This window comes from Passer domesticus, chromosome 12, assembly GCF_036417665.1.
Source record: "Passer domesticus isolate bPasDom1 chromosome 12, bPasDom1.hap1, whole genome shotgun sequence".
Lineage (NCBI taxonomy): Eukaryota > Metazoa > Chordata > Aves > Passeriformes > Passeridae > Passer > Passer domesticus.
The window spans coordinates 80,760-108,560 of record NC_087485.1 but is presented as its reverse complement, the minus strand read 5'-3'; the positions used below and the strand labels follow the sequence as shown (position 1 = coordinate 108,560).

General features: G+C 43.5%; 4 protein-coding genes across 13 annotated transcripts in view; 3 read left to right on the top strand and 1 right to left on the bottom strand.

Annotated features, from left to right (window-relative positions):
- TAT (tyrosine aminotransferase) overlaps nt 1–17,559 on the top strand; it is a 33,435-nt gene extending 15,876 nt beyond the window's left edge. Inside the window, exons 14-18 of one of the 3 annotated variants that reach the window (XM_064386214.1) lie at nt 13–1,489; nt 1,645–3,551; nt 13,617–14,268; nt 15,949–16,105; nt 16,583–17,559. In XM_064386214.1, coding sequence (XP_064242284.1) covers nt 13–156 — 144 coding nt within the window. In that variant the 3' untranslated portion in view covers nt 157–1,489; nt 1,645–3,551; nt 13,617–14,268; nt 15,949–16,105; nt 16,583–17,559. Of the gene's footprint in view, nt 1–12; nt 3,552–13,616; nt 14,269–15,948; nt 16,106–16,582 lie in introns of those variants that run through there. The other 2 variants (XM_064386213.1, XM_064386215.1) reach the window with 2 other exon arrangements.
- On the top strand, nt 2,696–17,559 carry LOC135279123 (carbohydrate sulfotransferase 4-like). 6 transcript variants are annotated; one of them, XM_064386229.1, is made up of 6 exons: nt 3,415–3,551; nt 6,041–6,119; nt 9,533–9,646; nt 12,227–14,268; nt 15,949–16,105; nt 16,583–17,559. In XM_064386229.1, the coding sequence occupies exons 3-4, from the start codon at nt 9,642–9,644 to the stop codon at nt 13,416–13,418; spliced, it is 1,197 nt and encodes a 398-aa protein (XP_064242299.1). In that variant the 5' UTR covers nt 3,415–3,551; nt 6,041–6,119; nt 9,533–9,641; the 3' UTR covers nt 13,419–14,268; nt 15,949–16,105; nt 16,583–17,559. The 6 variants fall into 6 exon arrangements, with proteins under 6 accessions (XP_064242305.1, XP_064242301.1, XP_064242299.1 ...); XM_064386235.1 differs by lacking the exons at nt 3,415–3,551; nt 9,533–9,646 and adding an exon at nt 2,696–2,825; XM_064386234.1 differs by lacking the exon at nt 9,533–9,646.
- Nucleotides 17,137–19,365, bottom strand: TERF2IP (TERF2 interacting protein). The gene is made up of 3 exons (XM_064386241.1): nt 18,807–19,365; nt 18,617–18,693; nt 17,137–18,043 (listed from the first exon to the last, which is right to left on the bottom strand). The coding sequence occupies exons 1-3, from the start codon at nt 19,363–19,365 to the stop codon at nt 17,603–17,605; spliced, it is 1,077 nt and encodes a 358-aa protein (XP_064242311.1). The 3' UTR covers nt 17,137–17,602.
- Nucleotides 19,308–27,777, top strand: KARS1 (lysyl-tRNA synthetase 1). Of its 3 annotated transcripts, none has more exons than XM_064386195.1 (14): nt 19,308–19,422; nt 20,108–20,252; nt 20,455–20,620; nt 21,005–21,098; nt 21,369–21,555; nt 21,809–21,934; nt 22,684–22,803; nt 22,988–23,150; nt 23,250–23,423; nt 24,186–24,271; nt 24,983–25,068; nt 25,355–25,481; nt 27,157–27,300; nt 27,591–27,777. In XM_064386195.1, the coding sequence occupies exons 1-14, from the start codon at nt 19,358–19,360 to the stop codon at nt 27,666–27,668; spliced, it is 1,761 nt and encodes a 586-aa protein (XP_064242265.1). In that variant the 5' UTR covers nt 19,308–19,357; the 3' UTR covers nt 27,669–27,777. The 3 variants fall into 3 exon arrangements, with proteins under 3 accessions (XP_064242265.1, XP_064242264.1, XP_064242266.1); XM_064386194.1 differs by lacking the exon at nt 19,308–19,422 and adding an exon at nt 19,460–19,620; XM_064386196.1 differs by lacking the exon at nt 19,308–19,422 and adding an exon at nt 19,724–19,866.
- The last annotated feature ends 24 nt before the right edge of the window (nt 27,778–27,801 follow it).

Sequence of the window (27,801 nt, the reverse complement as noted above, 5' to 3'; positions counted from 1 at the left end):
TTCTCATTTCAGTGCTTTGAGTACCCAAACTTCTTCCGCGTAGTGATCACCGTGCCTGAGGAGATGATCTTGGAGGCCTGCAGTCGCATTCAGGAGTTCTGTGAGATGCACTACCAGGGTGCTGAGGGGGCCCAGGATCTGGAGTGTGACAAGTAGCTACAGATGGCCCCCTGCCTCTGTCAGGCTAGACCTTGTATGAGGCAGCAGCTGGGCAGGCAAGGCTGCTTCCAGCCAGCCCCACCTCTCTCTGCCTATAAGCAGCCACTGTCCTGCTGCTTCACTTTTTGTGGTCCACAGGCTCCTCAGCATTATGGAAAGAAGACTCTTCTCTCTCCTCCTCCACTAGAGCTTGCACATCCTCTTGCTTCCAGTCCCCCATGTCTCTGTAGATTCAGCATCTGTGCCCTGTGTTGGTCTGTGTTACCTGTGAACCAGCTGCAGGCAGGGGCAGAAGGTTTTTCCGGGGTTGGGCCCTTTGTCAAAGGCCCTGTTGGCCTGTGGCTCCTGTGCTGGCCACACTTCCCCATTGGGGACAGGAGAAGGCTGCTGTCTTGGAGGATAAAACTACCCACCTCTCACTTCCCTGTGTTACTTTAGGAGGCCAGAGCTCTTTATACCAAGCCCTTTGTGTGATAAAGGGAGTAAGTTATTGTAACTTTTTTATTAATAAAAATTCTGACATGGCAGTCCTGCACTGTCCTACTGTTGCGTCAGGTTAGGCTTGGTCACTGTGTGGGTCACCTTTGCTCACCTCATGGTATTTCAGTGCACCAGGCATGTCCCTGCCTGCCCAGGGCCATCCTGTGTGCCAGGAGGGATATGGTGAGAGTGATTCAGACCCCCAAAGAAACCCACCAACCCTGAGAGCAGGATGGGCCCTGAAAGCTTGACACAGACTGGAGCCAGTCCCTCCTGCCCTGATGATGTTGGCAGCTTGCTGTGGCAGCCTGTCTACTTCCCACAGAACAGTCCTGTCTTCACCTTCTCCTTGGCCCTCACATCCTCCCCCACCCAGCAGAGCAGTGGGTGCTGTCCTTGCTGCTGCAGGGAGGCAACTGTCCCCAGGACTGGAGCCAGCCATGCCTAAATACTCAAGGCTTGGCATGCCTTTCTTGCTGTAGTGGTGAATCATGGGGTGGCACCCCATGGCTCATACTATATGTGGTGTTTGTGACATGCCAGTGGTACCAGGATTACTGATTGCTGAATACGTCAGCTCCATAAAGTAATGAGGAACTGGTGGCCTGTTGTCTGATTATTCAGTGGAAATGGGAGGAGATGATAATGCCCATTGCAACAAGTGTTCTGGTGAGATGCTCAGGACTCATTTCTGCAACTCTCAGAGGGGCAACTTGCGGAGTGCCTTATATTGCCACCTTCAGCTCTGTTCATGTGTTCCCCACAGGGTTGGGATCTACAGGTCAACCCTGCCTCCCCAATGGCAGGAAAAGTGAGCTAGCTCTGGATTACACCAGGCCAGTCCTGCCAGGTTCTATAACGGTCTCATTGTCTCCCCTTACCTTGGCAGTACAAAATCTGGGTACCAGTACTCCATTAGAGGGGAGGGCTAAATGAGAAAGCAGTATATGAAAAGGTCTTTGACATGTTAGCTGAGTGTGCATGCTACATCTTTTCCTTTCACAGAAAACAATCCCAGAACAAAAAGAGAGGGAAGCTGGGGCTATGGTGAATGGGTGAATGGTACACAGCTTCAGAGATTTCATGCCATTAGATCTTCAAATAGAGCTGAATAACCAGAACTGCTTAAGACATTGACAAGTAACAAGCAGGGTGGTGTATGAAGGATCTGTTGGACCAGGAGACCTTTACAGCATGATGTTGCTGCACTGTTATGCCGTCTTGAACCTACTGCAGCTTTCATGTTCCATCTACTTCCTTCAACTCTTCTCCATGTACCGTAGGTTCTGTGGCTTTAATCCCCATTAAGTCCACTCAGAGATGTCTGTTAACATGCAAATATTCTGCAATAATTAACACAATGCTGTTTCTTTTTTACCCAGCCACATTTGACTGAGAAGGCTGACAGAGCCAGAGAAATAGGCATATATATACCTCATAAATCTCAGGATATTTTGATTTCTCAAGGACACATCCTCCATTGTCATCTTTTGTAAACATATCCTTTTGACCACACCTAGGTTTTCCCTGATGCAATAGCAAACTAGCATTAAACCACAAATGTGCTGGTATCATTTTTCAGGTATTATACTCACAGATGCTTTGCGTCATAGTGTGGGCGTAGGTTAGAGCACCCTGCCAGCCATACAAACTAGCCTAAGTTGGAGTTTGGAGGTACTCTGTGCCGAAGGAAACCCCTGCAGCATTGAGACCAAGGAAGAAGTCAAGACACAGATCTGAAGCTGCTCTTTGGAGATGCTCAGACAAGATCTGCAGAGCTTTACCAGAGCTGCCCCAGTGCTCTTATAACTCATTGTGGGAAAATAAGGGAAGATTGGCCAGGAGGATTGTAAATACACTCAAGTGTCTTGCAGGTGAAGCGTAGAAAAACATATATATTATACTAATTGTTTAGTCTTGTGTGTTTGGTAAGTGGAACATCTCTTTTTATATAACATAGGTCTGTGCTAGACTTAGAACCACCCTATTGAATATGCTTGGCATTCCTGCTTTGCTGTGGTAAAGATCAAATCTCAGTGGTAAACTGTGCCTGCAATAATCCCTGATATACATGTGAAAACAGCAGGTTTGGTGATCCTTGAGTATGGACTAGACTCCACAGTGCTGGGATCCCTATTTGTGTGCCTCTGCCTGGGTCCTGCTTGGAAGATTCCCTGGTTGGTGAGGTAACAGAAGTAAATTTACTCTGCATGTCATATGTGTTTTGGTGGTTGTTACTGCATCCTGCCTGTGCCGGCTCACACACTGATCCACAGCCATCCTCCCTGTCTTAGCTGGGGAGCAGCAGTGGTACAAACCTGGCACAGGCTTGCATTGTGCGTCTGCCCTTTTCTGTGCTGTCTGGGCTGGCCATGTTTAGGATTAGGGTGATTTACCTCAGATATGGGGACCTAGGCAAGGAGGCAACCTTATGCCTAGGGCTCTCTTTGGGAAATGAAGGAACTTCTCAGCTTGAAGTGTACTAATCCTCAGCTTCCAAAGCGACTGGCAGTAGGTTCAACCCCGACAGGGAAACTGACACCGCAGGCAAGCTGGGACAAATTGCACCTGCCAGCAGTGAGATCATCAGTTCCCCCAGGTGTTTTAGGAACCTCAGTGTAGCCTGGCTCCTGGCACTGGCCTCACCCACCCAGTAGCCCTGACTGCCTTCAGCTGGTCTATAGACCAAAGGGGAGGTCCCTGAAGGTCTTCCTGCCTTGGGGCCATGGACTTTGCCTGCAAGAGCCTGTCTACACTAGCCTGCTCTCTTACCATCATGTAGCCATGCTGTACACCTGCGGTGGAAGATGTGGTTTTCACTGATTTAGACTCAGGATAGTTGCAAGGAAGCAGTCTGGGGGATAATCATGGAGGTCCTGGTGAGCCAGAGCCCAGCCTTTCCGGGAGTTCAGGTAAGGCCTGAGCAATGTGTGGCAGTGGAACCCCAAGAAGAGGTGTCTGTGAAAAACTTTGTATGTGAGGCCTCGCTCATAACCTTGTTCTCCTGGGGCATGCTGCTTTGTCAGGGGCCAAAGGAGCTGACCTGCTCTGGTGGCATTACCCACCAGAGGCATATACAGTTTTCCACAAGCATGAAAAGTGGTTAGGAAGAGACCATGGATGTAAGAGGAGATGCCAGCAGTGGGCTGGGAGACACTACTTACTCAAGGTGAATAGGAGGGATTTTGTAAACCAGAGTGCGAGTGTTGAGGAGCTCTGTAAGACAAGGAAGGCTTAGCGTGGTCGAAGTCATGCAGTTGACAGGACAACCACGCAAGACACATCCTCAGCAGGGTTCCAATAGCTAGGAGTACCTACCAAGCTAGCTAAGCTTAACAACCGGTCAGAACAAGGTTGAAGTTGTGTGTTCTGCACTAGCCTTCAGCCTCGGTTCCCAGCACTGGGGTGAGCCTCCTGAAGGGCAGAAGCACTGGAATCTTTCTCATGCTTTCACTGTCTGGCATGGGCTCTTGCAGTGCTGGGAGCCGAGATCAATACCAGCCCTTTGCTCCGTCATATATTGTCTTTGCTTTCCTTATTTGTCTTGGGTCAGTGCTCCCTGAAGCTTTGCCAAAGCAAAGAGGTGTTGTCAAGAAGTCTGAATGACTTATTTCCTGGATACCTGACAGAAATAGTTGGTGCTAGGACAGGGTCTTCTGCACTCCAGTGCATTGCATGGGCTATGCATGCTTCAGGTCTGCTTGTTGCTGTTGTTTCTCTCAACTCTAAACTAGCTGTTCTGCTCCCACTTCAGTTCCTGTGCTGATTTCCGGGTTTAGACTGCCTATGTACATAAAGAAGGCAGAAGCTGACCAGTGAAATTAATTCAAAAGTTGAAAATATATATATATATATTTCTTACTATTTTTCTCATTTCTGTAATGTGTTGGTACATTATTATGTGGCCTCCTTCTTTCTCTTGTGTTTTCTCATTTTCCTGTTCCCCCACCACTTGATAGTAGAGTGCTGTATTACAATGAAGGCAAGAAATTATACTGAAACTGTGCAAGGGTGAGAGAGGGACACAGCCACTATCCTTGCTCTTGCCTGACACAACTTTGGGTTATGTGACAATTCAAACAAGTCTATTTATCTCAAACTGCCTCTAAATAAAAATATAACTTTAAAACTTAATTCAAACACAAGAAAAAAGCCACAGGTGCATCAGCCTGTCCTTGGAGAGGTGCTGCCATATAGGACATCATATCAGTCATTTGTCTCGTTTTTCCTTGTTCTGGAAGGCATATGGGGCAACATCTGCTCTAGCTCAGAAAGAACTTGCTCTGACTGGAATTTAACATAGGCATTGCACCTCTGCTCCTATGCATTCTGGAGCTTCCCTCACTGCTGCATTCTTTCCATCTTCCATGAATGATGACTTCTAAAGAAATCTAAAGAAACCAGGATGACTGTATACAGCATCCCTACCAAAAAGGGCTTTTCTGAAAGCAGAATTCCCTTCTGTTGCCTTCATCCCATTGAAAGTAATGAGCAATTGACACAGAGACTTTTTTTTTTTTTTTTTTTGTAGATTACTGTCAAGTTTGTTTACTGCAAGGAGCAGAGTTTTTCTTGTGCATTTCAAAATACAATATAGCAGTACTCAAATCCACTGATCATCACAGGACGCCATGCATGGCCCTTGTGTGAACAGCGACATTGCAGAGCCATAAATTTTAATTTTCCTCTACAGATTCAGAAGCGTAAGCTAGAAAACAACTGAAATCTCTCTGCTTTGAAAGGGAAACATTCACCAATGCATAGTCACAGCACTGACTCTTACAGCAGCTCCCCTGCATCATACCTTTGAGATGCAGAAAATATGAACTATCCCATCACACACCTGAAAGTAATAGAGATTTTGGCAGCATGATTACCATGAGCTGCTTTAGATATCAGCCTGGTATGAGTTGTGTTATTCAGGACATATAAGAGCAGATATAAAAAACTTGTATAGGTTGAAGACTGCAAATAGGGAGAAATTACTCCTGTGTCTAGATTTTAAAAATTGTGATTATACCAAATACAGTTTTTATTGTAGGTTTATGGTAGAAGAAAGTAGTTCCCACAACATGCAGCTAAATGTACCCATATTTCCCATAAATCCTGTTGCTGCCAAAAGTATCTTAAGTTCAAAACAAGACTGGAAAAGTGAGATACTTTTTTTATATCTAGGTGATATAAAATACAAAGACAAGCTTGATCTGAACTGATTTCAGACAGCTTCTGTGTCTACTCACAGACATCACTCTCCACTCTTGTCACAGCCAACAGAAAGAAACAGGATCTTCCAGGGCATCACTCACTAGCTTATTTTTAACATCTGCATTCGGAAAGGTGAATTGTGTACTCCAGATCCCTGGCTTCAGGGAGGAAATGTTTTTCTTGTTCTCTTCCCTAGGCATCTCCTCTAGATGATGGCAGAAGACAGGGCATGGGGTTAGTCAAACCCTACAGCTGACCAGGTTTCACTGCCATAGGTATGCCTGGTTCTCTTATCAGCTGTCAAAAACGTGCTGTCCGGTAGGGAGGCATCTCCAGTGTAAGCACTGTGGAGTGCTTACACTCTAGTCTACACCATTTGCATTCCTCAGCAGCCTACTTCTGTTGCTTCTGCACTGGGTCAGGTGTGATCTGTTTATGCATGCTTGGGAGCACAGTACATGTTGCTTACTTCTTCAGGGTGTAAGAAATAAAAAGTGTGATTGCATGGGCAGTTCACAGAGATCACTAGTCTCTGAATCCAGAGAGAGGGGGTAGAAAATAGAAATGTGTCATTCCCTGGACATACTGCAATAGGCCTTCGTCTTTCCTTTGCTGAGGACTCCAGAGCTGGATGCAGTTCTCCAGGTGGGGTCTTGCCAGAATAGAGCAGAGGGGAAGAATCTCTTCCTTCATCCTGCAGTCCGTGTTGTTGGTGACACACAACCCAGAACATGACTGGTTTCTGGGCTGTTAGCACACATGGCTGGCTCATGTGAAGCTTCTTGTCCACCAACACCCCAAGTCCTTCTTCTTGGAGCTGATATCAGTCCATTTTCTACATAGCCCATGTTTGTGCTTGGGATTACTCTGACCCCATATGCTTCTGCTTTGCCTCATAAAGCTTTTGAGTCAGGCATATGCAGAGCATGCTGTTTATTTTCAAGAGTCAGAGGTTTCCTGCTTCAAGTGTCGCAATGTGCAGTTCTCAGGAAATACAGTGTACCAGACCAGTTTGTCCTCCAAAATCTCAAATCCAAGGAAGAGCATATTTTCCTCCTCTGTGCAACTGCTCATACTACAGAGAATGCCTTGTGGAAAGTTCAGATAAATAACTGGGACATGGCATATATACAAGTAGAAAAATCTGCTTAACCCTCTGACAAGATGACTGCACAGTAGCATTCAGTGCTGTCATAAAGCCTACATATTGATGCCAAGGAATCAGCATATCTTGGGCAAATACATACAGCTGGAATAGAAATTTTGATCCATCTCTGTTCATGCAACTGTTAGCCAGGGAGAAATAATCCTTCAGGAAGAGTCGCTCAGTTGTGTGGCCTTCACAAAGGTTTTCTAACACCTGATGATGTACAGGTGAATCCTGTGTGTCAGTGCAGGGCATGAGAACACATAGCAGAAGTCCAGATTGCACCGACCATTGTGTGGTCCTCCACAGCGCCCTACCTGGACCACTGCCAACTTCTTACCTTGTTTCCCAGCCTAGGGTTACCAGGGCTTGACCATTTGTGTTTGCAATGCAACAAGTGAAAGGGAACATGACCTGCCTTATTCAGATTGTCCCTCCTGCTGGAAGCACCAGCCTTGCCCAGATTTTTTCTTTTGCTGTCTCCTATACTCCACTTGCCCTGAGAGCAGCAGTGAGGTCCTTGAGAACACAAAGAAGACACCATTAATAGGTCTATATCTCTCCAGACTGTGTGACAGAATCTATGAGATCTGGAATAGGAATGACCCAAAGCAACTGTCTCTATGTGTATTTCTCTTGAGCCCAGTGCTGCCCTGTTTCACTACCTTACCTGGCACAGTCCCATTGCAGTTCCAGCACCCTTGTGAATCATTAACAGTCCAAGTCCAGCTGCTCCTTTCACAGCTTGTCCTTTCACACAGTTTTCCTTCCCAGCCTCCAAATGTTTAAATCAAGCAAGGTACAGACAGAGAAGAGTAAAAAAGATTTTTATATTAATCTGCATCTGCTGACAACATGACAAGCAGCCAGAGCAATATTAGGAAAGTATGCCCTACCTCTGCACTCATGGTGGGCAAGCTGGTCCTCTTTGCAACTTGTTTGTCCTTTGCTCTGACATTCTACAGACATCCCTGTTCCTGCTCTTATTTGGAGCTTGTAATAGGAGTTAAAAGTATCTCTCAGTCTCCTTCATGAACTTTCTGGCCCTGTTCCTTTACTAGCGGCACCTGGTCATTCACACCCCTGCAAGAAACTGCCATTTCCATACCTTTTGCTTAGTGCGGGGCGGAGTTTTCTAGTTTAAGGTTGGTCAAAGTAGGCGGGCAGTGTAGAGCAGTCAGTCTTAGAGCTGGGATGTACATGAAGAGGACAGGATGGGGCAGGCACAGGTGTAGGTAGGAGCTAAGTACATGTGTATATGAGACCCCAGCATGAAGACAGAGTGCCTGTACATGAATGCACAGTTGTTCATGTGACTGCCTGGAGGCGCGTGTACCACAGCAGTGAACGTGTGTGAAGGCAACTTTGCTTGAATCAGGTCTGGTGGTACTTCACAAGGACTTGTTAAGGTGAGATTTTTAATCATTTCTTGGTATCTAGCGTAGATGCTCGTGATGCCAGCAAATTGTGACAATTTTCTGCAGACAGAAGCTGTGGGTCTGGCTTAGAGGGTAGTTCCTGCTTCTCCAGTCTTCTCAGTGCCCTTGCTCAGCTTCTCCCACTAGTGGCAGTCATGCCAGCTGCTCATCCCTGAATGGGCAGATGACTTCTAATTCTGCAGAAACGGACCAGGCCAAATTGAAGCAGTATTTGAAAAAACTGTGAGCAACCATCAGTGCCCTCAAAGACCAATGACATGACAGGAGCTTCTCTGGTGCCAGATCCTCTTTGCTATACTGCTGCTGCTACAGCAGTGGGGAACCTGTACATGTCTGGAGAACTCCCTCAGACTGGCAGAGCACTCAACATTAGTATGCACAGCACAAGGTGTTTTTGGGCTGTAACTGTCTCACACCTGCCAGAGACATGCACATGTTCAATAATCCTGTAATTTGGGGATATGGCACCCAATGCTGAGTCCTTCTCATGGGTACATTTCCTTGGGCTGCTTGCTGCTTTCTGTAACACTTCCTCCTTACCATGATAAAGCTTTTCAAAGGTCTGTGTATGTTTCTAGAAAAGCCTAAGACTCTGCTTATTTTTTTTTAATAAGCTGCTCAGGTAGTATTTTCATACCTTTGCTGTGGGAGACACTAACATGTTGATACTGGATTGTTGTATTTTTCGGTAGTTTCTATATTGCATCATTTGTGCCCTGAGATTCTACCAGTTCTTTCTGCTCTCAACCAAATCTTAGCTCTTCTCTGTTAGCACACACACTGCTAACAGTGTGCTTTTCTTGTTCTGTAGCAGAGATTGTCTCTGCTGTTATTCTGGGCTGTTCTTTACTTGCCAGCTCTGTGAGTGCTTCATATTTTCACTTTTGCAATATGAAATTAATTCCATCACTGGTGACTGTGTATGTTTGCTGTAGAGAAAATGTGGTTAAGCTTAAAATCTTAGTTTAGAAACATCCCAGCTCCCATGACTGAGAAATACAGTGGTGAAAAATAAGGTTATATAATTAGTATTTTTGTCATATTAGAGAATGTTTTACAAGATAGTATAGTATGACACTGCTCTTTCATTTCTCTTCATCAGGCTTACAATTCATTTCAGTCCTTCTACTCTCTGTGGAACAGACTTTTGATGGCAACAATTATCACTAGTTCTTATATGAGTGAAGAAGCTGTTGAAACTGTGGTCTCACATGAGGTAATTTCTATCAAAAGCAGTCACTCTGTGAGATATCTAAAACATCCAGCTATCCCATGCTGGGATAAAAGTAGACTCTTGTTTCCTGAGAAAAACCTGATTTAATTCTCATGCTCAGGCAATTTATCTGTAGGTTTCCAAAGAAACAACTATTTCTGTGGTTTTAAATCTGCCTGGGTATCTACCTTCATGCCATTGTTCATGTCTGCTCAACAGAATTTTTCTCAATTAATAGCTTCTGGCTATATTCCAGGATCTCTGTCAGGAGTTAGAATAACAATATTAGTGGTGCCAGATGGAAGTGATATCATCAAAGTTCATTTGGAAGCCAGGAGTTTGGTAAACACTGCTTGTATTCATTTGGAAGGAAGAAGCTGATATATCACTTATTTTTACAATAGTCTTTTTTTGCAGCTCTTCCTAGGGTTGGTCCAAATAGCAACCTCATTCAGCTCCTTTTCAGACCTGAACACTACAGGCCATTTGTGTAACCAAAAAAAATCAGTGGGCTTCTTGTCCAGGAGACAGGAATGATGTGGTCCCTGTCTAATTGCACAGCCCCATCCTTGCCAGACATTACTAAAGCAAAACTCATATTGTGGTAGCACCTGTTGGCAACAACCAGACTTACCCATCAGGCTGGGTATTTTCCTTACTCACAGAAATTATAACTGCTGCCTTATAAACCCTAAGCTCAACACAAATGCACAGCAGGTTACTAAGGAAAAAAAGCCAATGTATGCATGTATATTGGAGGCATAGATTAGGTACTGTTCTTCGTTGGTTAGCAGCAGTGACTGTATGTGAAAATCTAAAACATCAGTACTAGAGGAACTAAAATCATGGGAGGAGGCACCCCCATGCAAATTAGTCTGAAAACTTTGCTGCAGAGGAAAATTGAGGCAGGGCATAAGGTGGAGGTTAGAGAAACTTTGGGAACATTCAAAATTACTGTGGATCCAGATGGCATGGCAAGCAGGTAGTAGGGAGGCAATGTCTGCATTGCATCTGTGTTGAGTCATCTTACACCTCTGCTGCTCGAGTAGGGGGGCTACTGCTCGGTATGGGAATAGCTGCTAGAGTGTCATGCAATTGTGGACTGCACAAAAGCAGCGTACAAAGCTGTAAGGGCCTGGGCTCAGATGCTGCTCTGTCGGGGATTAACATCTTGCCCTAAAAGCCCTGCTCTCTCTATCCTGTCTTGCTGTGCCTCCCCCTGGAAGGACTGACCATGACTAGGAACCAGAAAAGTTTTTTCAGTTTTAATTCACCTTGGAAAAACAAGGCACCTGCACTAGCAAGAAAGGTCTGTCTCCACTGTGGCACAGCTAAACTGACAACCTGGCAGACAGTGATGGGGAGCACTCCACGCTGCCTGGGCTTCAGTGCTGCACAAGGAGCTTGTCCTCACGGGTGGCCCATGATGCAGATACCCAGCCTGTATTTGAGGCACAGTCAGGCACTACTGGGGGGCAGAATGAGAGCGCACAAGACAGGAGTAATTGGCAAAGTGTCCTTTAATGTATTTAAAAAAAAAAAGAATTCTTTCTGCCTCAGATCCCATCTTCAGTGGTGTATTTCCTGCAGATTACTGTGCCAGCTGGTATTCAGGCTGTGAATTCTTTCTGTGGTATTTTCATGTCATGTCCCCAATAGCATGAAAATTTTGTGACATTTTCCAATAATTCAGTCATCCTCCAGAGGCAGAAGAGAGGTTTAGTATATGAAACAAGGACCCAGCTTTGGGCAGACCTTTGAGTTCAAGTAGCACGTTCTATTGTACGTCTTCTCATAAATGACTAATAGGATGAGTGGGCTTGGAGGGAGGGATAGCAAGTGACAGTCTTTTTAAAGGAGTTAGGCTAAGAAGGGGCTTAGTAGGGCAGGTAAGCAGTTAAGCCTGCCTAGACAAAGATGGGTGTTTCTAGCAAAATTGCCTACAAAGCTCTGTCTGGATGAGATACTGTTCTTGGATTTATTACAGTGCCAAGCTTATTCCTTTTCTATGTGAAGTTTTCCCTGTGGTGACAATAAATGTTTCCTGAAATTTCAAAAGGAGTATAATCAAAACAAAAGGGAACCTACATTGTATGTTTACAGCATTTTGGCATAAAAATAATTGTAAATATTGGTCAGAGTAAGGTGTTTAAAAGTAAAATGTATAACTGTTGTATTCTGAACACCTCAGCAAAAAGGAAGGGTTTGCATTTTTCCTTCATAAAAATTGCCAGAATTTTTTGCAGGGATTATGCACATGAAGTACACACTTGTCTGTACTGACTTCAGTGCACTCAACTAGTTCTTAAACTTTGATAAAAGTGCAGACAAGTTTTTCAGTATCTTCTAAGACTATATTAGAATGGCTTACTGACAAATAGTGATTTTGCTGCAGAAAACCTTCAGTCCTACAGTACTTACGTCCTTTGCAAAGACACCTTGTGTGGTGGTTGTCACAGTGTCACTAGCAGTGTGGCAGCTTTCCAAAGTCTTGTGCCCTGCAGAGGGATGCACAGGAGCCTGATGCACCACATCTTGCCTTTTTCATCACCTTGTGATGCTGAACTTCCTCTGTTTCTGCAGGTCCCTTGCAATCATGGTGAAGTCTAGAAGAGTGCAGGTGCTCCTGATTCTGGTAGTTCTGTCCTTCCTTCTTATCCACTTCCTACCCTGCAGCAACAATGCCCATATGGAAGAAAAACCTTCTCCTGTCCACATCCTCATTCTCTCCTCCTGGCGGTCAGGATCCTCCTTCACTGGACAAATCTTCAGCCAGCACCCCAGTGTCTTCTACCTGATGGAGCCTGCATGGCACGTTTGGGTTAAGATGTACCAGAACAGTGCCAAAGTCTTACACATGGCAGTGCGGGACTTAGTCAGGTCGGTCTTTCTGTGTGACATGTCTGTGTTTGATGCTTACATGTCTAGCCAGAAGAAAAAGTCTGATTTATTTCAGTGGGAGACAAGCCGAGCCTTGTGCTCCCCACCTGCCTGTGACTCATTCAGTCGCAGTGACATAATCACTGCAGGCAATTGCAAAACGATCTGTGGCAAGTACCCATTCAGCAAGGTGGAGGAAGCTTGTAAAACCTATAGCCATGTTGCCATCAAGGAAGTTAGGTTCTTTGACCTGAAAGTTCTCTATCCCCTTCTCACTGATCCATCCCTGAACCTCAAAATCATTCACTTGGTACGTGATCCTCGGGCTGTGTTCAGGTCCCGAGAGAATACAATGGCAGACCTGAAACGCGACAGTAACATTGTTATGGGGTCTCAGAAGACAAAGGGAGAAATGGGGCCCTACAACACAATGCAGGTAATCTGCAAAAGCCATGTTGAGATATACAAGGCAGGAAGTCAGGCCGCTCCAAGCTTCCTGAAAGACCGGTATCTGCTGGTTCGCTATGAAGACATTGTCAGAGACCCGCTAGCACGGGCTGCTCAGATGTACAGGTTTGCAGAACTCCATTTCACACCAGAGCTTCAGAAGTGGGTCCACAACATCACCCATGGAAAGGGTCATGGAGCACAGGCCTTTGATATTGGGTCGAGAGATGCACTGAGAGTATCCCAGGCCTGGAGAAAGACACTTCCCTTCCAGAAAATAGAAAAAGTGCAAAATGTGTGCAAAGATGCAATGGATTTGCTGGGCTACCGGCTTGTTCAGTCTGAAGAAGAGCAGAAAAATATGTCTCTGGATCTTTTGTTTACCCAGAACTCCTCTGAGTATCATATTTTGAAGGCAGAAAAGCTGGTCTCTGCATCTACCCTCTGAAGGCTGCAGTGCTGAACTAGAGCCAAAGAGGACAGAGGTGCAGGCATAGAAGTGTAAGAGCGTGCATGGATACAAGAACCCTGACTACATTCAGGAGAGCTCTCAGTAGCAGAGGGTCACTCTCCATGAACACTAGAGATACAGCCACAATAAAAGCTAAAGTAATGCGAGTTTGTTTTCCAAATTAATTATGTTTAGGTCGGAGCATACAGAATTCCAGAGGAGTAGGAACAGATGGCAGAAGCTCAAACCCCCCACGGACCACAGCTGAAGACTAGGGAAACCACATAGAGCAATTGCACTGCCAAAGAAGAGGAACTATAAGAGGAAGCTGAGTAAAGAAAACATCACTTGATATACTGCCATGCAGGATATGTAGTGGCAGAAAAGACGCAAGGATGACTGGACATTTGGTTTCTGGAAAGATGTTGGACTTTGGTTTGATTTTGTGTTGGGTTTTTTTGTTTTGTGGGGTTTAGTTTTTTGTTTTGTTTTGGGGTTTTTGGTTTGTTTGTTTGTTTTTTAATGGTTGCATTTTCAAGTCCAGTTTTTTTCCTTTTGCTCCATTCATGTGTCTGAGTATCCAGCCTTGGTAGCAAAGATGGGGAAATGTTTGTGTTCACTTACTGTATAATAGGAAAATGGAATAAACCAGCTATTGCTGAAAATAAAACTCCTGGGTTTTCATGTGGGAAACCATTTCTGTGATTATGTGAATCCATTTATTTTTTTGCTGAAATAATTCTGTCTTCTAGCTTTCAAACCCAAGAACAGTTGTTTTCCTGGGAATTCCCACAGTCCACACGGGTGGCAGAAGAATTTATGCTAAGGTTGACATCCTAAAGACAAGGTAAAGATATAGATTTCATTGGCATAAATACCAAAACTGAGAAGACGGGTTAATGGGAGAGGATTGAAGAAACCAAGATAAGATCAGGAAGTTCTCCTATTGAAATATTTGGTGAGAGTATTTCTTGTCTTGGAGCACGAAAAAAATAAATTTAATGGACTATGCCATTCTCCACTGTCTCCATTGGAGATGCCATTCTCCTGCCTCCAATGGGAATATATAGCTCAAACCTGAACAACAGAGTTGTTTTCACCTGGTTTTAAGTGTTCCACAAGACAAGGAGAAAAAGTTGCTACCAGATTTGGGGATGAGTAAAATGCCTACAGACACCTATTTCTGAATATCCTTTTTCATGTAAACTGCAGAGTCCCTTTAACACAGAACACTCGCTACCTTAGCAATATGGGTGTCTGTATTCCTAGAGCTAAACCCCTAATCCCTGAAAGGGCAGGATATTGTATTATGGAAATAGTCTTATTACTAGGGATTGTGTTGAAGGACAAAATCCATGCTGAGCAGGCAGCACTGGCTTCATAGTAGTAAGTTCTCTGAAAGCAAGGTATCCTCCTTTACACTGTGCTTATGCAAATTTAGGGCAGGCAAGCTGACATAGAGAAGTGGGAGTTGCACTGTGCCACAGGAGCACAGAGACACTGTTTTTCTTTATAGTCCCTTTAAAATACACCTTAACATATTCAGCTAAAAGCCCATTGTTACTGAAGTAAGTTATAGTAAAGAGCTTCCTCCTGTAAGTGCCAAGAAGCTGGATTCTGAGCAAAAATAGATTCGTTTTGGTACATTGCTACTTATCTCTACATTAGCCAATGTCAGCTTGAGTGACTTAAATTTTATTATGAATACTTGTTTTCAGTGGATGCAATCAATTCTGCGTATCACATGTTTACCTGAATAAAAACCTCCACAGTGTTTCCAGTCAGTAAAAAAATGACATGAAAGTAATATATGATGCATTTCCCTAATGTACTGTTTTGAAAATTACTTACACTTCTGTTTCCTAAGCTTAATCAGAGAAAATGCAGAATTGTTGATTTCAGTATGTCTCTATTATAGTCCTTTAGGTATGTTTCCTCAATACAACAATTTGTAAGATTTTCTTTTTTTCTGGAAACAGCAAAGTCTGCTGCCAGTCTGGTTACGTGAAAATGTAAAGTTGTCTTGATTCAAGTGAAGATAACTTAAAATACTTTTTGGAGGAGGAAAAAGAAAACTCAACAAAAATCCTCCAAAATCTTAAGATGCTGATGATGATGTGTAAAACTATGGCTCCATCCTTTGGCATATGCAATAAAGATCACAGAAGTCTGTTTAGAAACAAACATTAAGTTTACATTGTACAAGTTTAAAAGAATAACCTCTGTTTTCATACCAATGAAATGTAAGATGGAGAAGTCTCCAGTCAAAAGGACATATAAAAACTGACTCTGTGGTATTCCTGTCTGTTGCTCTTCAAACTGGTGCATACAATCAGTTTTCCATTGGTAACTCTAGTTATGAAAGCATAGAAATTGATTTTGATGAATGCTGGCTAACTCTAAAAGGAAGCAAATAGGAAATACCCAAATTCTAGATAATAGTTTGCAGACCCAGAATTTCTGGCTGTAGAATTCTCTTAAACTCTAAGTTCTTGTATGTGCATTGTCACTTTGCTCACTTTTCCAGGTATACAAATATTGCTGCTCCAGGGAATAATAGGAAGAAACTTCTTTGAGCCACAAAAAGAACCTTCCTGACCTTTTGTGATAGTAGAGGAACCTGATAGGAATATGGAAAACCAAACTGTCTCCAGCATGTTGAAAGGAACATAACTGTGTTGTAGGTAAGACAAAGCACAGAAAACAAAGATTTTTATAATGGGAAAAGACAGAACCAGAAGTAGAACCATACAATATGGTGTCATCCCTGGTTTCTCCAGGTTTTAACCTGGTAAAAGAGACCTAGATCTATGTGCATGCACAAGCAAGTGCATCTGTGGACAAGCAGTGCCTTTCAGGAGTTCATAACAGAAGAAAGAGGGCAGCCATGAGTAAACTGTGGTCTTCGTGTCTTAGGTCCTACACCTACTGAGTGTCACATGGAAAGATTCTCAGCATTAGACAATGTGTCCATAAGGCTCTGCAAAGGCAAAACCTCTCTCTGTGACCTCAGAAGGTTGCACTGCACCTTACACTAATTGCTCCGCTGAGACAAACTCACTCTTAAAAAGTGCCACTTAGAATTCTAAAAAGATAGAGGAAAGCTGACCATTTTATATTGCAGCTATTTAATGCATTCTATCTCTCACTTTGAATTCCAGGGCATATACCACTGTAACACTGTGGTACTGCTGACATGTGTATGCAGCCCCAGCTAGAGAATGGGAGCTTTCAGCTGCAGGAGGTGACAGGTCTCCTGTTTATGAACCTGGTCATCAGCAAAACTTGCATTTCAAACCAAGCTGGTAACATTCCTAATGTAAAAAAAAAATTACTGTATTAGCTATATTGTCTTGCATTCCCTCATTAAGTGCTTGTCTGGCTTCCACACAAATCTCAAATAACTGTTCAAAGTCTGAATAGCATGACTGTGCCATATAATTCTCACTTTTTCAGTCCAGTGAAACACTGTGTAGTGCTGTTTGAGCATTTATTTGGTTACATTGGTTAATTCCTTGAATAATCAGTAGGTGTTGCAGTGGTTTCCCAAAACAGCAGTCTCGTTATACCGTTTTTTATTTTCAGTATAATTTTAATTTGGCTTAACAGCAGCCATTTCACAACTCACCTTAATTTTCTGAGTGCCACAGTGCAATATGCTAAAAACCCAAAATATTAACTCTTTAGAGAGGTTAAAAAAAACAACCAACCAAACTTTGCCTTTGCCAGCCCATTTTATTTCACCAAAGAATGAATTCCAGATTTTTAGTACTCCCTTCAAATAGTATTAAAAGAAGTAACCAGAGCACAATTTCAGGCTAAAAGTACTGAATTTTTCAGATTATGTATCCTAGCAATAGTGTTCTCTCTCAAACACAACTTAGGTGACAGATACATAACCTCGGATCATACCCTCTTAACTTTCACTTCCTACTTCAACTATTACTCATAGCCCTGAAAGCTGGTGTACTTTTCCCCAGTAGAATATACAGCCTGGTACAAGCATTCTTTTGATTAAAGCAGCTGCATCCTCTTAGATCTGCAGAGATGCAAAACAGGCCTTTTAATACAAAAAAAAAAAAAAGGCATTTCTTAAACTTCAGAACTTTGATCAAATTTTCCACTGTGTTTCTGAAATCACTATTACATTTATGCAACTGTACTAGATCAGTAATGTCCTCTTAACTCTCTCTAAACACGATCCGCTTTGCTACATTTTCAGCTCCAAATTTGGCTATCAGTTTATTTCTGACATGTTCATCATCCTTTTGCAATTCTAAATCATCCTCTCTGCTCCATACAGGATACCCATCCGAGCGCTGCCCTGTCTGCAGAAAGTATGAAGTAGCTTCCACGTCACCGCTGTTTTTCAGAAAGGCCTGTGTAACAGTGAGCAGGTCCACAGCAAACTTCTCCATGAAGTGCTCCATAGTTTTTACCACGTGTCCCACCACATTGGAAGAAGAACAAGTGCTTTTTGATCTTTCTTGCTTTTGTAACTGAATGTCAGGGAAAGCAGAGTCCTCTGGCCCAGTTTTCAGCTCAGATGCTGCTTCTCCCGGGGCCCTTCTCAATCCATTTCGTGTAGAAAGTTCTGCAACATCTGAAGAGTCACTTTCTGACTAACAGGAAGAGAAGTGGAATCACCAGTTAGAGATGGTATTTTCTGGCAAATCTTTTACCACTGCAACCAACCACCTTTTACTCTGACTCTACAGTGTATTAAAACCTCAGAAATTACTAAACATAGTAAAAGTTACTGACTGAAGCAAAACCGTATGTGTTAATGAGGCTGCACATGATCACAGAAATCCATAAACTATAAAGAAGAATTTGAACAAACTAAGCTTAAAAGGTAAAAGTGTTGATGCAACAGCAGGAACGTTTTTTGCCTGAGATGAAAGGATGACTTCCATTTGCCAATACAGGTTTTAATGTGACAACCCCCATCACATAAACCTCCTTATGGTAACTTGCACAGGGAAGAAAAAATGCACCAGCCAGGCACCATTTATCGCAAACCACATAGAGGACAGCTCACAGTTTAGCACAGCAGAAGGGATATCGCGGTGCAAACTCATTTCATGTGTTAATCAGGAGTTTCTATGGTGCCATCTGTGACACCGGGGAAGGCCTGCCCCGAGCGCTGCGAGCAGTGGAGGCTGCTGCTCCCCAGGCTGGCCCCGGTCGCTCACCTCCGTGCTTTCGAACTCCCGATTAGCTGCCGCGAACAGACCCCTAATCTGCGTGGGATCCTCCGTCTGCGGGGGCTCTGCGGAAACACGCAGGGATCGTCTGCCAGGCCTCAGCGGGACCCGGACCCACGCTGGTCGCCGCCACCACGCCCCCTCGCAGCCCTGCCCCGCCGCTGTGGCCCCCGCTCACCCCAGAGCCGCGGCAGCAGGTGCCGCAGGTAGCGGTCACGCATGGCCTGCCAGCTGTGCCGCGTCAGGCCGCTCCGCTCCAGCTCTATCCACAGCGCACGGCCGCTCACCCGCACCGTGCCCTGGCCGCGCACCGCCTGCAGCAGCGCCGCATCCTCCGCCTCCGTGAAGGCCAAGCGGCCGCGGGCCGTCAGCAGGAAGGGCTCCAGCGGCAGCCGCTGGTTGCGTTTCACGCACTCCGCCACGTACTCGGTTGAGACGGCCCCGTCGGGAGCCACCTCGCCGGGCTGCGCCAGGAGCACAGCCCCTGGCTCCTGCACCCGACACAGCTGCCCGCCGCCCGCCAGCACTAGGGGCGCCAGGCGCAGCTTGGCCAGACCGGGCCGCAGGTAGAACCGCATAGGATGTCCATCGTCCCACAGAAACAGCGATCGGGATCGCGCGGCTCCAGCCTGGCCGCCGGCCATCGCCGCCCCAGCTCCGCCCAGCGCCATCACCGCCTGCGCAGGCGTGCAAGGGCGGAAGGACGCAGGCGGTGGCAGCTGCGGGGAGATGATCATGGCGGCGGCGGCGCGCGAGTGCAACGCGGCGGAGATTGAGTCACACCTCAGCAAAAAGTGAGGGTGGGCGGGTGATCAGGTGGGGCCGGGCCGGGGAGGTGAAAGTGAAGTGTGTCCAGCCGACCCGGTGCGTTGTCTCCGTCAAGGCGCCCGTCGGAGCGCTATGCTGAGCTCCGGCGTTGCGCGGCTCCGCTGCTGGGTCTGGAGGGCCGCGCCCGCGCTCCGACGGCAGCAGGCGCTTCATGACCAAAGCAGGTCGGTGCTTTGCCTCTGGCTTGGCCCGCTTCTTTTCTTATGGAGTCGTGGAAGGTGGGGTCAGGAGCGCGACGGGAACCTGAGGGCCATGGGGGAATAGGCTGGACCGCGAAGGTGGCTTCGGGAGCCCTACGTTACTTAGGGGGAGTTTGCCTTCTTTCACTTACACGCTGCGGAGGGCTGATAGGCTCTTAGGGATAAAATGGAGTCCGTCAACTCTTGAGCACGTAGGCACGCGTCGTCAAGGTCAGTCTAAACTATGTTTAATTTCGCTTTCATTTTCTGAGTGTTTGTGTCGTAGGAGATGAATTGAAGGAGTTCAAAGTAGAAAATATTTTAGCGTGTTTAAGAATTATTTGGGCTATTGGAAAAAGCAAGAGAAGTGGCAGGGTTATTTGTACTGTTAGGTTTTGGCAGAATCTTGCCAATCGTTTCCCTGTAGAAGTGTTAGAATACTTGCTGCATTCCGTTTCTTTCTCTTTTGTAGTGAGCTGAAGAGGCGTTTAAAGGCTGAGCGAAAAACAGCTGAAAAAGAAGCAAAGCAGAAAGAGCAAAGTGAAAAGCATTCAAATAAGCCTTCCTTGACTTCTGAGGATAATGTTGCTACTGATGAGGAGAGTTTGGATCCAAATGTGAGCATCTGGTCCCATGCTTATGAGATGTTCTGTGAATCAATCTTACTGACTTGCAATTGATTTTTTTATTCATGGGTAATTAAAAGGTTAAAAGGGGGGAGATTTATATTCCTACATTAGGGCAGCTACATTTAAATTCACAGCCTGTAACATATTTTCAGGTTCTAACAAAATAATTTGATTTTGTTTCTGGTGACAGCAATACTACAAGATCCGTAGTCATGCAGTCCAACAGCTTAAAGGCTCCAGTGAAGACCCCTATCCCCACAAGTTCCATGTTGACATATCTCTCTCAGATTTTATAGAGAAGTACAATCACCTGCAGCCAGGGGATCACCTGACAAACATTACCTTGAGAGTGGCAGGTAAAAGTTTACCTGGGATACAGAAAAATGTAAAGTCTTAGCTGCTTTTATTTATGGGTTGGTCTTTTTTGAATTTTTCTGATCTCTTAGTCATGAAGCCTTGAAGCAGTGTTAAACTATTCAGGACATACCCTTCAGACTGAGTAGACCTGTACAACATCCCTTGCGACTATTAAGATCAGATTGTGTGTAACATGGGTTCTGGGACCCAAAGTTTTTATGGTCTCATTTGCATTAGCTTTCATTTTGAGACTTAACTGCTTCTCTTTCACACTTAAATAGTTCAGAGCTGATGATTCTAAGTGATAGTACTGTGGCTTTTGCCACTGTAGCCTTTCTGGTAGGGACTCTTTTCCTGATGTCTAGCATACTTTTGATATTTAGGTCGAATCCATGCAAAGCGTGCTGCTGGAGGGAAACTGATTTTCTATGATCTTCGTGGTGAAGGAGTCAAGCTGCAGGTCATGGCAAATTCCAGGTAAGTAGAGGTATTCCCAGCATTCAGTTTAGCATTCTAAACTGCACTGCATTCTGGGGTCTGGGTATCTGTATTTGAGTATTCTATTTAATCTGTGGTTTGGCTTAGGCAACCAAGTAGTGTTTTGCTTCAATGTTGTGGTTGACTTCCTATTAAAAAAACTTCGATATATATATATTTTTAAAATGGATTTTGTCTGTGAGACACTTGGGGACAGTTTGGAGTATTGAATTTTAAACAAACATGCTTACATTTGTTTTGCAATTACAGCCTTTACAAATCTGAGGAAGAATATTTCCGTGTTAACAGCAAGCTGCGTCGTGGGGACATTATTGGTGTAGAGGGGAATCCTGGGAAAACAAGGAAAGGGGAACTGAGTATTATTCCTTATGAAATCACTCTCTTGTCTCCATGCCTGCACATGTTGCCTCATCTTCATTTTGGCCTCAAAGATAAGGTATTTATCATACCTGTCAGTCTTGGAAGCAATTTGACAGATCATAGAATGGTTTGGGTTGGAAGGGACCTTTGGGATCATTTAGTTCAACATCCCTGCCATGGGCAAGAATGCCACAGAAAGGTCTGAAAGGATGATGTTTGTCACCTGCTGATATTATCAGTCAACAAAGGGATATTAGTTTTGTTTCAGTATTTTTTCCTTCGGCATGATATTTTATTTAGCTTGTTCTAAAGATACATGTTCTTTTCAGGAAACCAGATATCGTCAGAGATACTTGGATTTAATTCTTAATGATTATGTGAGGCAGAAATTTATAACCCGTGCAAAGATCATCACTTACCTTCGTAGCTTTCTGGATGAATTGGGCTTTCTTGAGGTAAGGCATCAGTGTTTGCTTCTCTCTGCATACTGAATGTGTTTACAGTTTTTTAACTTTAAGGATGTTCTATAGGCTCATATACAAAGTGCTTACAGAACTGACAGTAATTGCTTCAGCATGGTGTATTTTATCAGCTTAATGTAATGGGAGCAATTCCTTTCCTCTCTTTGTAAAGTTAAGATTATTCATCAGTTGGTGAGGTTATGGCTTGGGAACCTTTTATGAAGGTAATACTCCAAACTACTACTGTCCTTTCATAATTTCAGTAAATTAGGGTGAAAACAACATCTTTGAAATGTTGTTTTACCTCTGGATATAAAAGCCAGTTCTACAGCCTGTAGGCAGGATTGGATTGTGTTGATCCAGCTGCAGGAAACTATACTTGGCCTCGTTGAGTTCAATTTTGTGTAGTGTAGAGAGAGGATTTTGTGGTAATGCCACAGCACTGTTCCTGGCTTTGATAACATGAAGTCAGCAGGTTCACATTTGTAGTAAATATGAGTGACTCTTCAGAGCAACAGATGAATTTGTTATTATTTGACTACATGAAAAAAGTGCAGTTTTGTTCAGTGCACTTTAGTTCAGAATTGTTTTCATACACTGAAATGCTGAACTGTAAGTGAAATACTTTCAGCAAAACTAGCTGGCTAGGGTTTTTTGTTTGTTTGTTTGTTTGTTTGATCTATGCATTTCTGGTTTGGAAACAGATTTCATGAAAACCGGAATTTTTTTTTTTCTTGTTACAGGTTGAAACTCCTATGATGAATGTAATTCCAGGCGGAGCTGTGGCAAAGCCATTTATCACATACCACAATGAACTGGATATGAATTTGTATATGAGAATTGCTCCAGAACTTTACCATAAGGTAAAATGCCTCTCATGGCTAAGCCTGTATTTTTCAAACATCTAAAAAAGCAAATGTAGCTAAAATGAAGATTATTTTTGAAGAAAGGTGGACTTCTCTCATGAATGAGTTTTGTAAGGTGTTGCAGTTGTGTTTGGGCTCTCTTAGGTTCTTAGTGTATTTACTGGAATTTCATTTTGTTTAGATGTTGGTGGTTGGTGGTCTGGACAGAGTATATGAAATTGGGCGTCAGTTCCGGAATGAAGGAATTGATTTGACTCACAACCCTGAGTTCACAACTTGTGAATTTTATATGGCTTACGCAGACTACCATGATTTAATGGAAATTACAGAGAAGTTGCTTTCAGGTGAAGTATGCAATATGATTTTAAAAAGAGTAAGAATCTCTGGAAGAATCAGTTATTACGTAGCATACTCTTTTTCTAAATCTTACATTCCTTTTATAGGGATGGTGAAACATATTACTGGGGGTTACAAGATCACTTACCATCCAGATGGTCAAGATGGACAGGCTTACGAGATAGATTTTACTCCTCCCTTCCGGCGAATTAGCATGGTGTATGATCTGGAAAAGGTCCTGGGAGTGAAGTTTCCATCAACTGAGTGTTTTGAAACTGAAGGTTAGATGCTGAGTATGAATGTCCTGTAATTCTTCATTAACAGAAAGTGGCCAAAAAGTTGAAAGTTTTCAGGCTTCAGTCTGTCAGCTACTTTTCTTGAAGTAGTACTAATACACAGGATTCCTTTCCTTTGGTTTTGTTGGTTTATGTGAGTCCAGAAAGAAGACCTCATTCCTTGCCATCCTTGGCAGGATCTGCCTCTTTGGCTCTTTCTTTGTTGAGTATATGTGAAAGGATATACTCAAGAAGCTTGATGTGGGAATTTCTTGGTTTGTTGAAGAGATCCAGCTTTTTGCTTCTTATTTCTTAACTCATGTGCAGTTGAGTTTCCATGCCTGTAATTGTAGCTTCGGTGTATGACTATTTGGGGCTTTCTTAAAAATTTAATTACATGCTGGTTTTGTTCCTGGAATTGAGAGACATGAGGAAACAAAATTCATATAATTTATAGTGATTGTTTTTCCCCCCCAGTACCCTCCTCTCTCCCCCCCCAAATAATGTCCAGCAGTTATGTGGTGTGTGCTTAACTGTTGTCAAATTTCTGAAGTATAAAATAACTACTATTTTACTGCAAACAATTAAAACCAAACACCATTTCTTTAGATTGGCATTTAAGCTCATGTTTTCCATTATGTCTACCATTGAGATCTTACAAGTCACTCTAAGAAACTCTTGAAGTCACTCAAGTCACTCTTGAAAGACCTAGTAAGAGCAAAAAATGTTTGTTGGGATGGCTGTTCTAATTTTCATCTGCAAATTCAGAAACTCGCAGGTTCTTTGATAACCTTTGTGTGGAGAGAAATGTTGAATGTCCACCTCCCAGGACAACAGCCCGGCTTCTTGACAAAGTAAGTAAAGGTGCTATTTTTATAATCCTGATGTCTTTGAGGATTGCTCTGTGTCAACAGAAGTGTCTTAGAAGAAAAGGTTTAGCTGCACCAGGAAAACCATGCTGCAATGCACTTCAGTTGTTATATTACAGTGAGAAAACTTGCAGTGTCAAAATCTTCTTTTGTGTTGTCTACACCAAAATGTAATTTACTTATGTCTGCTTAACTTGAGCACTAGGGGATTTTAGTTGGATAATTGGTCGCTTGTGGTTAAAACAGATTTGCTTTATTGTAGGTCAGTTGTCTGTGAGATGTGTGCATTTGTATGTAGCTTACCAAAAGGGTAGAAATACAGTATCAACTGTATTTGTTTGTACCCACATATTGTCTGATGGCTGTTCTCTTGATGATTTTCCTATTGGCCCTTACTGTAATGTGCAAATTTAATTATTACACAGTTTTTGGTGTGTCACTTTTCCTTATCTGACTAGGACACACTCTCTGTTGATGAAGACATTATCATAACCTGAAATATCTTGGAAACTTCAGATTTTTGGTACCTTCTTCAGTAGCGAAAGAGAGGAAATTAGGGTGCTTGGTGAAGGCGGTGCTAGGAATGTGCATAATTGTGCACTGCATAATTGTTTCACTTTTGTTTTCCCAGTTAGTTGGTGAATTCCTGGAAGTTGCTTGTATCAACCCTACATTGTTTTGCTTTTGTTTTCCCAGTTAGTTGGTGAATTCCTGGAAGTCACCTGTATCAACCCTACATTCATCTGTGATCACCCTCAGGTCATGAGTCCGCTTGCCAAATGGTAAGAGTATGACAGATAGTCACTGTATAACTCAAATGTTCTACTTAATAAAAAAAATAAATTGCAAAAACCGATTTTGATGTTGTGTACTAGTTTGGTAATTCTAACACAAACCAAGATAGACATTGGTTCCTGAGCTGTGAAGAGGTGTGTCAATGCTTAGTACTTAGAAATTTTGACAGCTGTTAGTGCTAAGTGTGAGCAATGCCCCTAAGTAATGTATGTGCTGTTTGCTTCTATAAGTATGATTATTTTAAGGTATGTCTGTTTTCTCTACTTCACATAGGCATCGCTCTCTTCCAGGACTAACTGAACGCTTTGAACTCTTTGTGATGAAGAAGGAAGTGTGCAATGCATACACAGAACTTAATGATCCTTTCCGACAGCGTCAGCTTTTTGAGGATCAGGCCAAGGTATGGTGTCTTGCTGACAGTGAATGTAATACAGGTGTGTAAGCAAAGAGTATTTCCTATGTCTGTCCCAAATCTGTCATGAGTACCTACTCCTGAAAAGAATTGTTACTACTTTGAGTGAGTGTTTGTCACTCAACTAAATGCCTCTCATTAAAATGCAATTCCTTTTATAGGAACCTTGCTCTTTAAGGTAAACACGGTGAAATACTGCTGTTGATTAGGTTTTTTTTTAGTGCAACTTTGGTTTGGAATATCTTCCTTTTTTTCCACCCAAAGTTCTAATCTGGAAAAAATAGAAATTTGCAAAAAGTTCTCTGTGTCTTTCCCAGGTTGAAAGGTACATTTTTCCCCCTAGTTAAGTATTTATGTAGTCCTACAACATCATACTTCTAGGTTCTTAAATAAATTTTCATGTACAGTAAGATTTTGAATGCTGTCTAAGAAATATCTTAATTTCCTGAGCAGAGTATTAATATATTAGGTTGACTCACAGGCACATTGAGAAATACACATTGGGAATTATTAGGCTTGCAGATTTATAATAGTAGATTTCTCTATGTAAGCCTCCAAAAGGACTGACTGAAACTCTTTTTGTTATTAATTTGGTATACACATCCATGAATGCATGCTTGGCCATACATGACTGAGCTCAAATGATGTGGTCTGCAGAAGTAAGAGTTCCTGATCTTCATATTCCTTCTAATATTCCTTCACAGTGTCTGAGAGGTTTAAAAAATTGTCAAAGCCAGGAAAATAGATTTATGTTAACTAACGAACTTGATAGTAAATTTCAAAATGTTCAGTCAGAATGAATAATATTATAGATGCCTTTAATTTTTGGTCTGTTGTATTTATGCTTGCTATAATCATGAGTTCCCTCATGATTATAGCCAGACTTTTCAGACATACAATTATATGTATTGAATGAAAATTAGCCTCAAAATTTAATGTTAAAGTGGAGACTAAGATGAAGGATGACAATTTGCATTTCAGGATTTCAAGGAGAAAAATTTGCTGTAACAGTCTTTGCAAAGTCTTCGTTGAACCTGTGAGCAAAAATGTTTGCTGTTGTTTTGACATTTATTTTTGGCTTTTTTCTAAATTTGAAATGGTTGGCTAATCTGTGTTTTTATTATTATGAGTTTGTCACTTGGAGGCTGTCATGGTCAGGTATGTTAGTTAACATCTCAGTGTAGGGTTTTTTAGTTTTTATACTTGAGAGGAAAAATACAGGCCCTGTTTGTGGAGCAGGTACTGATGATTCCACCAGTTAGGGTGCTTTGTTACGTCTGCAAACATTGAAAGGAGAGTTGCTACCAATAAAGAACCTCATAAGCCTTTGAAAGCATTTCATTCTGCTGTCATCTGCTGCCATATGGCTCTGAAAGATGTTTTTTACTAAAGTAAAGAGCCTGGGCCTTTGCCAAAATAGTAAACTTCCATGTCAGAAAGGAGTTGAGTCTAGAGCTACTTTGGGAGCGCCTGTACAAAGGACCTCCAGAGTTCTCTGTGCTGAGATTTCTTGCTCTATTACTCATTTGCACAGCTCCTTTGGGGTTTGGTTTCATCAGTTACATGCCTGCTACAAATAGCAGTATGCCTCCTCCTTGGTAGGGTGTAGCAGTAGTGTCTAGCTCTGTACAACTCAGGTTTTACTATTAATTTCCTCATTCAGGCAAAAGCTGCAGGTGATGATGAAGCCATGTTTATTGATGAAAACTTCTGCACCGCACTGGAGTACGGTCTTCCTCCTACAGCTGGCTGGGGCATGGGAATTGATCGCTTGACCATGTTCCTTACAGATTCCAATAACATCAAGGTAAGCATAAGCAGTGGTAGTGCCTTCCTACTGCTGGCTTTGTCAGGGAACAGGGAATGGGATTTGGCAAAGCTGGCCATCTCTTTGACGGAACCAGTGCCTGACAATGGAGCTGTGTGAGATGTTTTAAGCCGTGGAATCCCACCTGGGAAAGGCCCTTGGTGCACTTGCTCAGCTCTCTGAGGCCCGCGGTGCAGCAGCGGAGCCCGCGCTAGGGCAGCTCTCGCGAGACCTGCGCACGGGATGTGGTGTTGCCGGTCGGCGCGGCCGCTGACTGTAGGTGTTTGCAGGAGGTGCTGCTCTTCCCCGCCATGAAACCGGAGGACAGCAAGAAGGAGGCGCAGCCCGTCGAGGGCACCTCTGTGTGAGCCTCCAGACCGCCGCGGGCACCTTCGCGTGAAGCCTGAGTACGGCGAGGGCACCTCCGCTTGAGCTTCGGAGTGGCGCATACCTTCAATAAAGGCAGCTTTCTTTGCACCCGTCTCTGAGTCTTTGTGCGCT

What these genes read in the sequence shown, in the direction of transcription:
- KARS1 (XM_064386194.1), top strand. Translation starts at nt 19,529, where the DNA reads ATGCTGAGCTCCGGCGTTGCGCGGCTCCGCTGCTGGGTCTGGAGGGCC. An exon ending in ATGAATTGGGCTTTCTTGAG is followed by an intron (nt 21,935 to 22,683) that starts GTAAGGCATCAG and finishes TTCTTGTTACAG; the next exon opens with GTTGAAACTCCTATGATGAA. An exon ending in TTTTTGAGGATCAGGCCAAG is followed by an intron (nt 25,482 to 27,156) that starts GTATGGTGTCTT and finishes TTCCTCATTCAG; the next exon opens with GCAAAAGCTGCAGGTGATGA.
- TERF2IP (XM_064386241.1), bottom strand. Translation starts at nt 19,365, where the DNA reads ATGATCATCTCCCCGCAGCTGCCACCGCCTGCGTCCTTCCGCCCTTGC. An exon ending in CCTGCTGCCGCGGCTCTGGG is followed by an intron (nt 18,694 to 18,806) that starts GTGAGCGGGGGC and finishes GTGTTTCCGCAG; the next exon opens with AGCCCCCGCAGACGGAGGAT. An exon ending in GGGAGTTCGAAAGCACGGAG is followed by an intron (nt 18,044 to 18,616) that starts GTGAGCGACCGG and finishes TCTTCCTGTTAG; the next exon opens with TCAGAAAGTGACTCTTCAGA.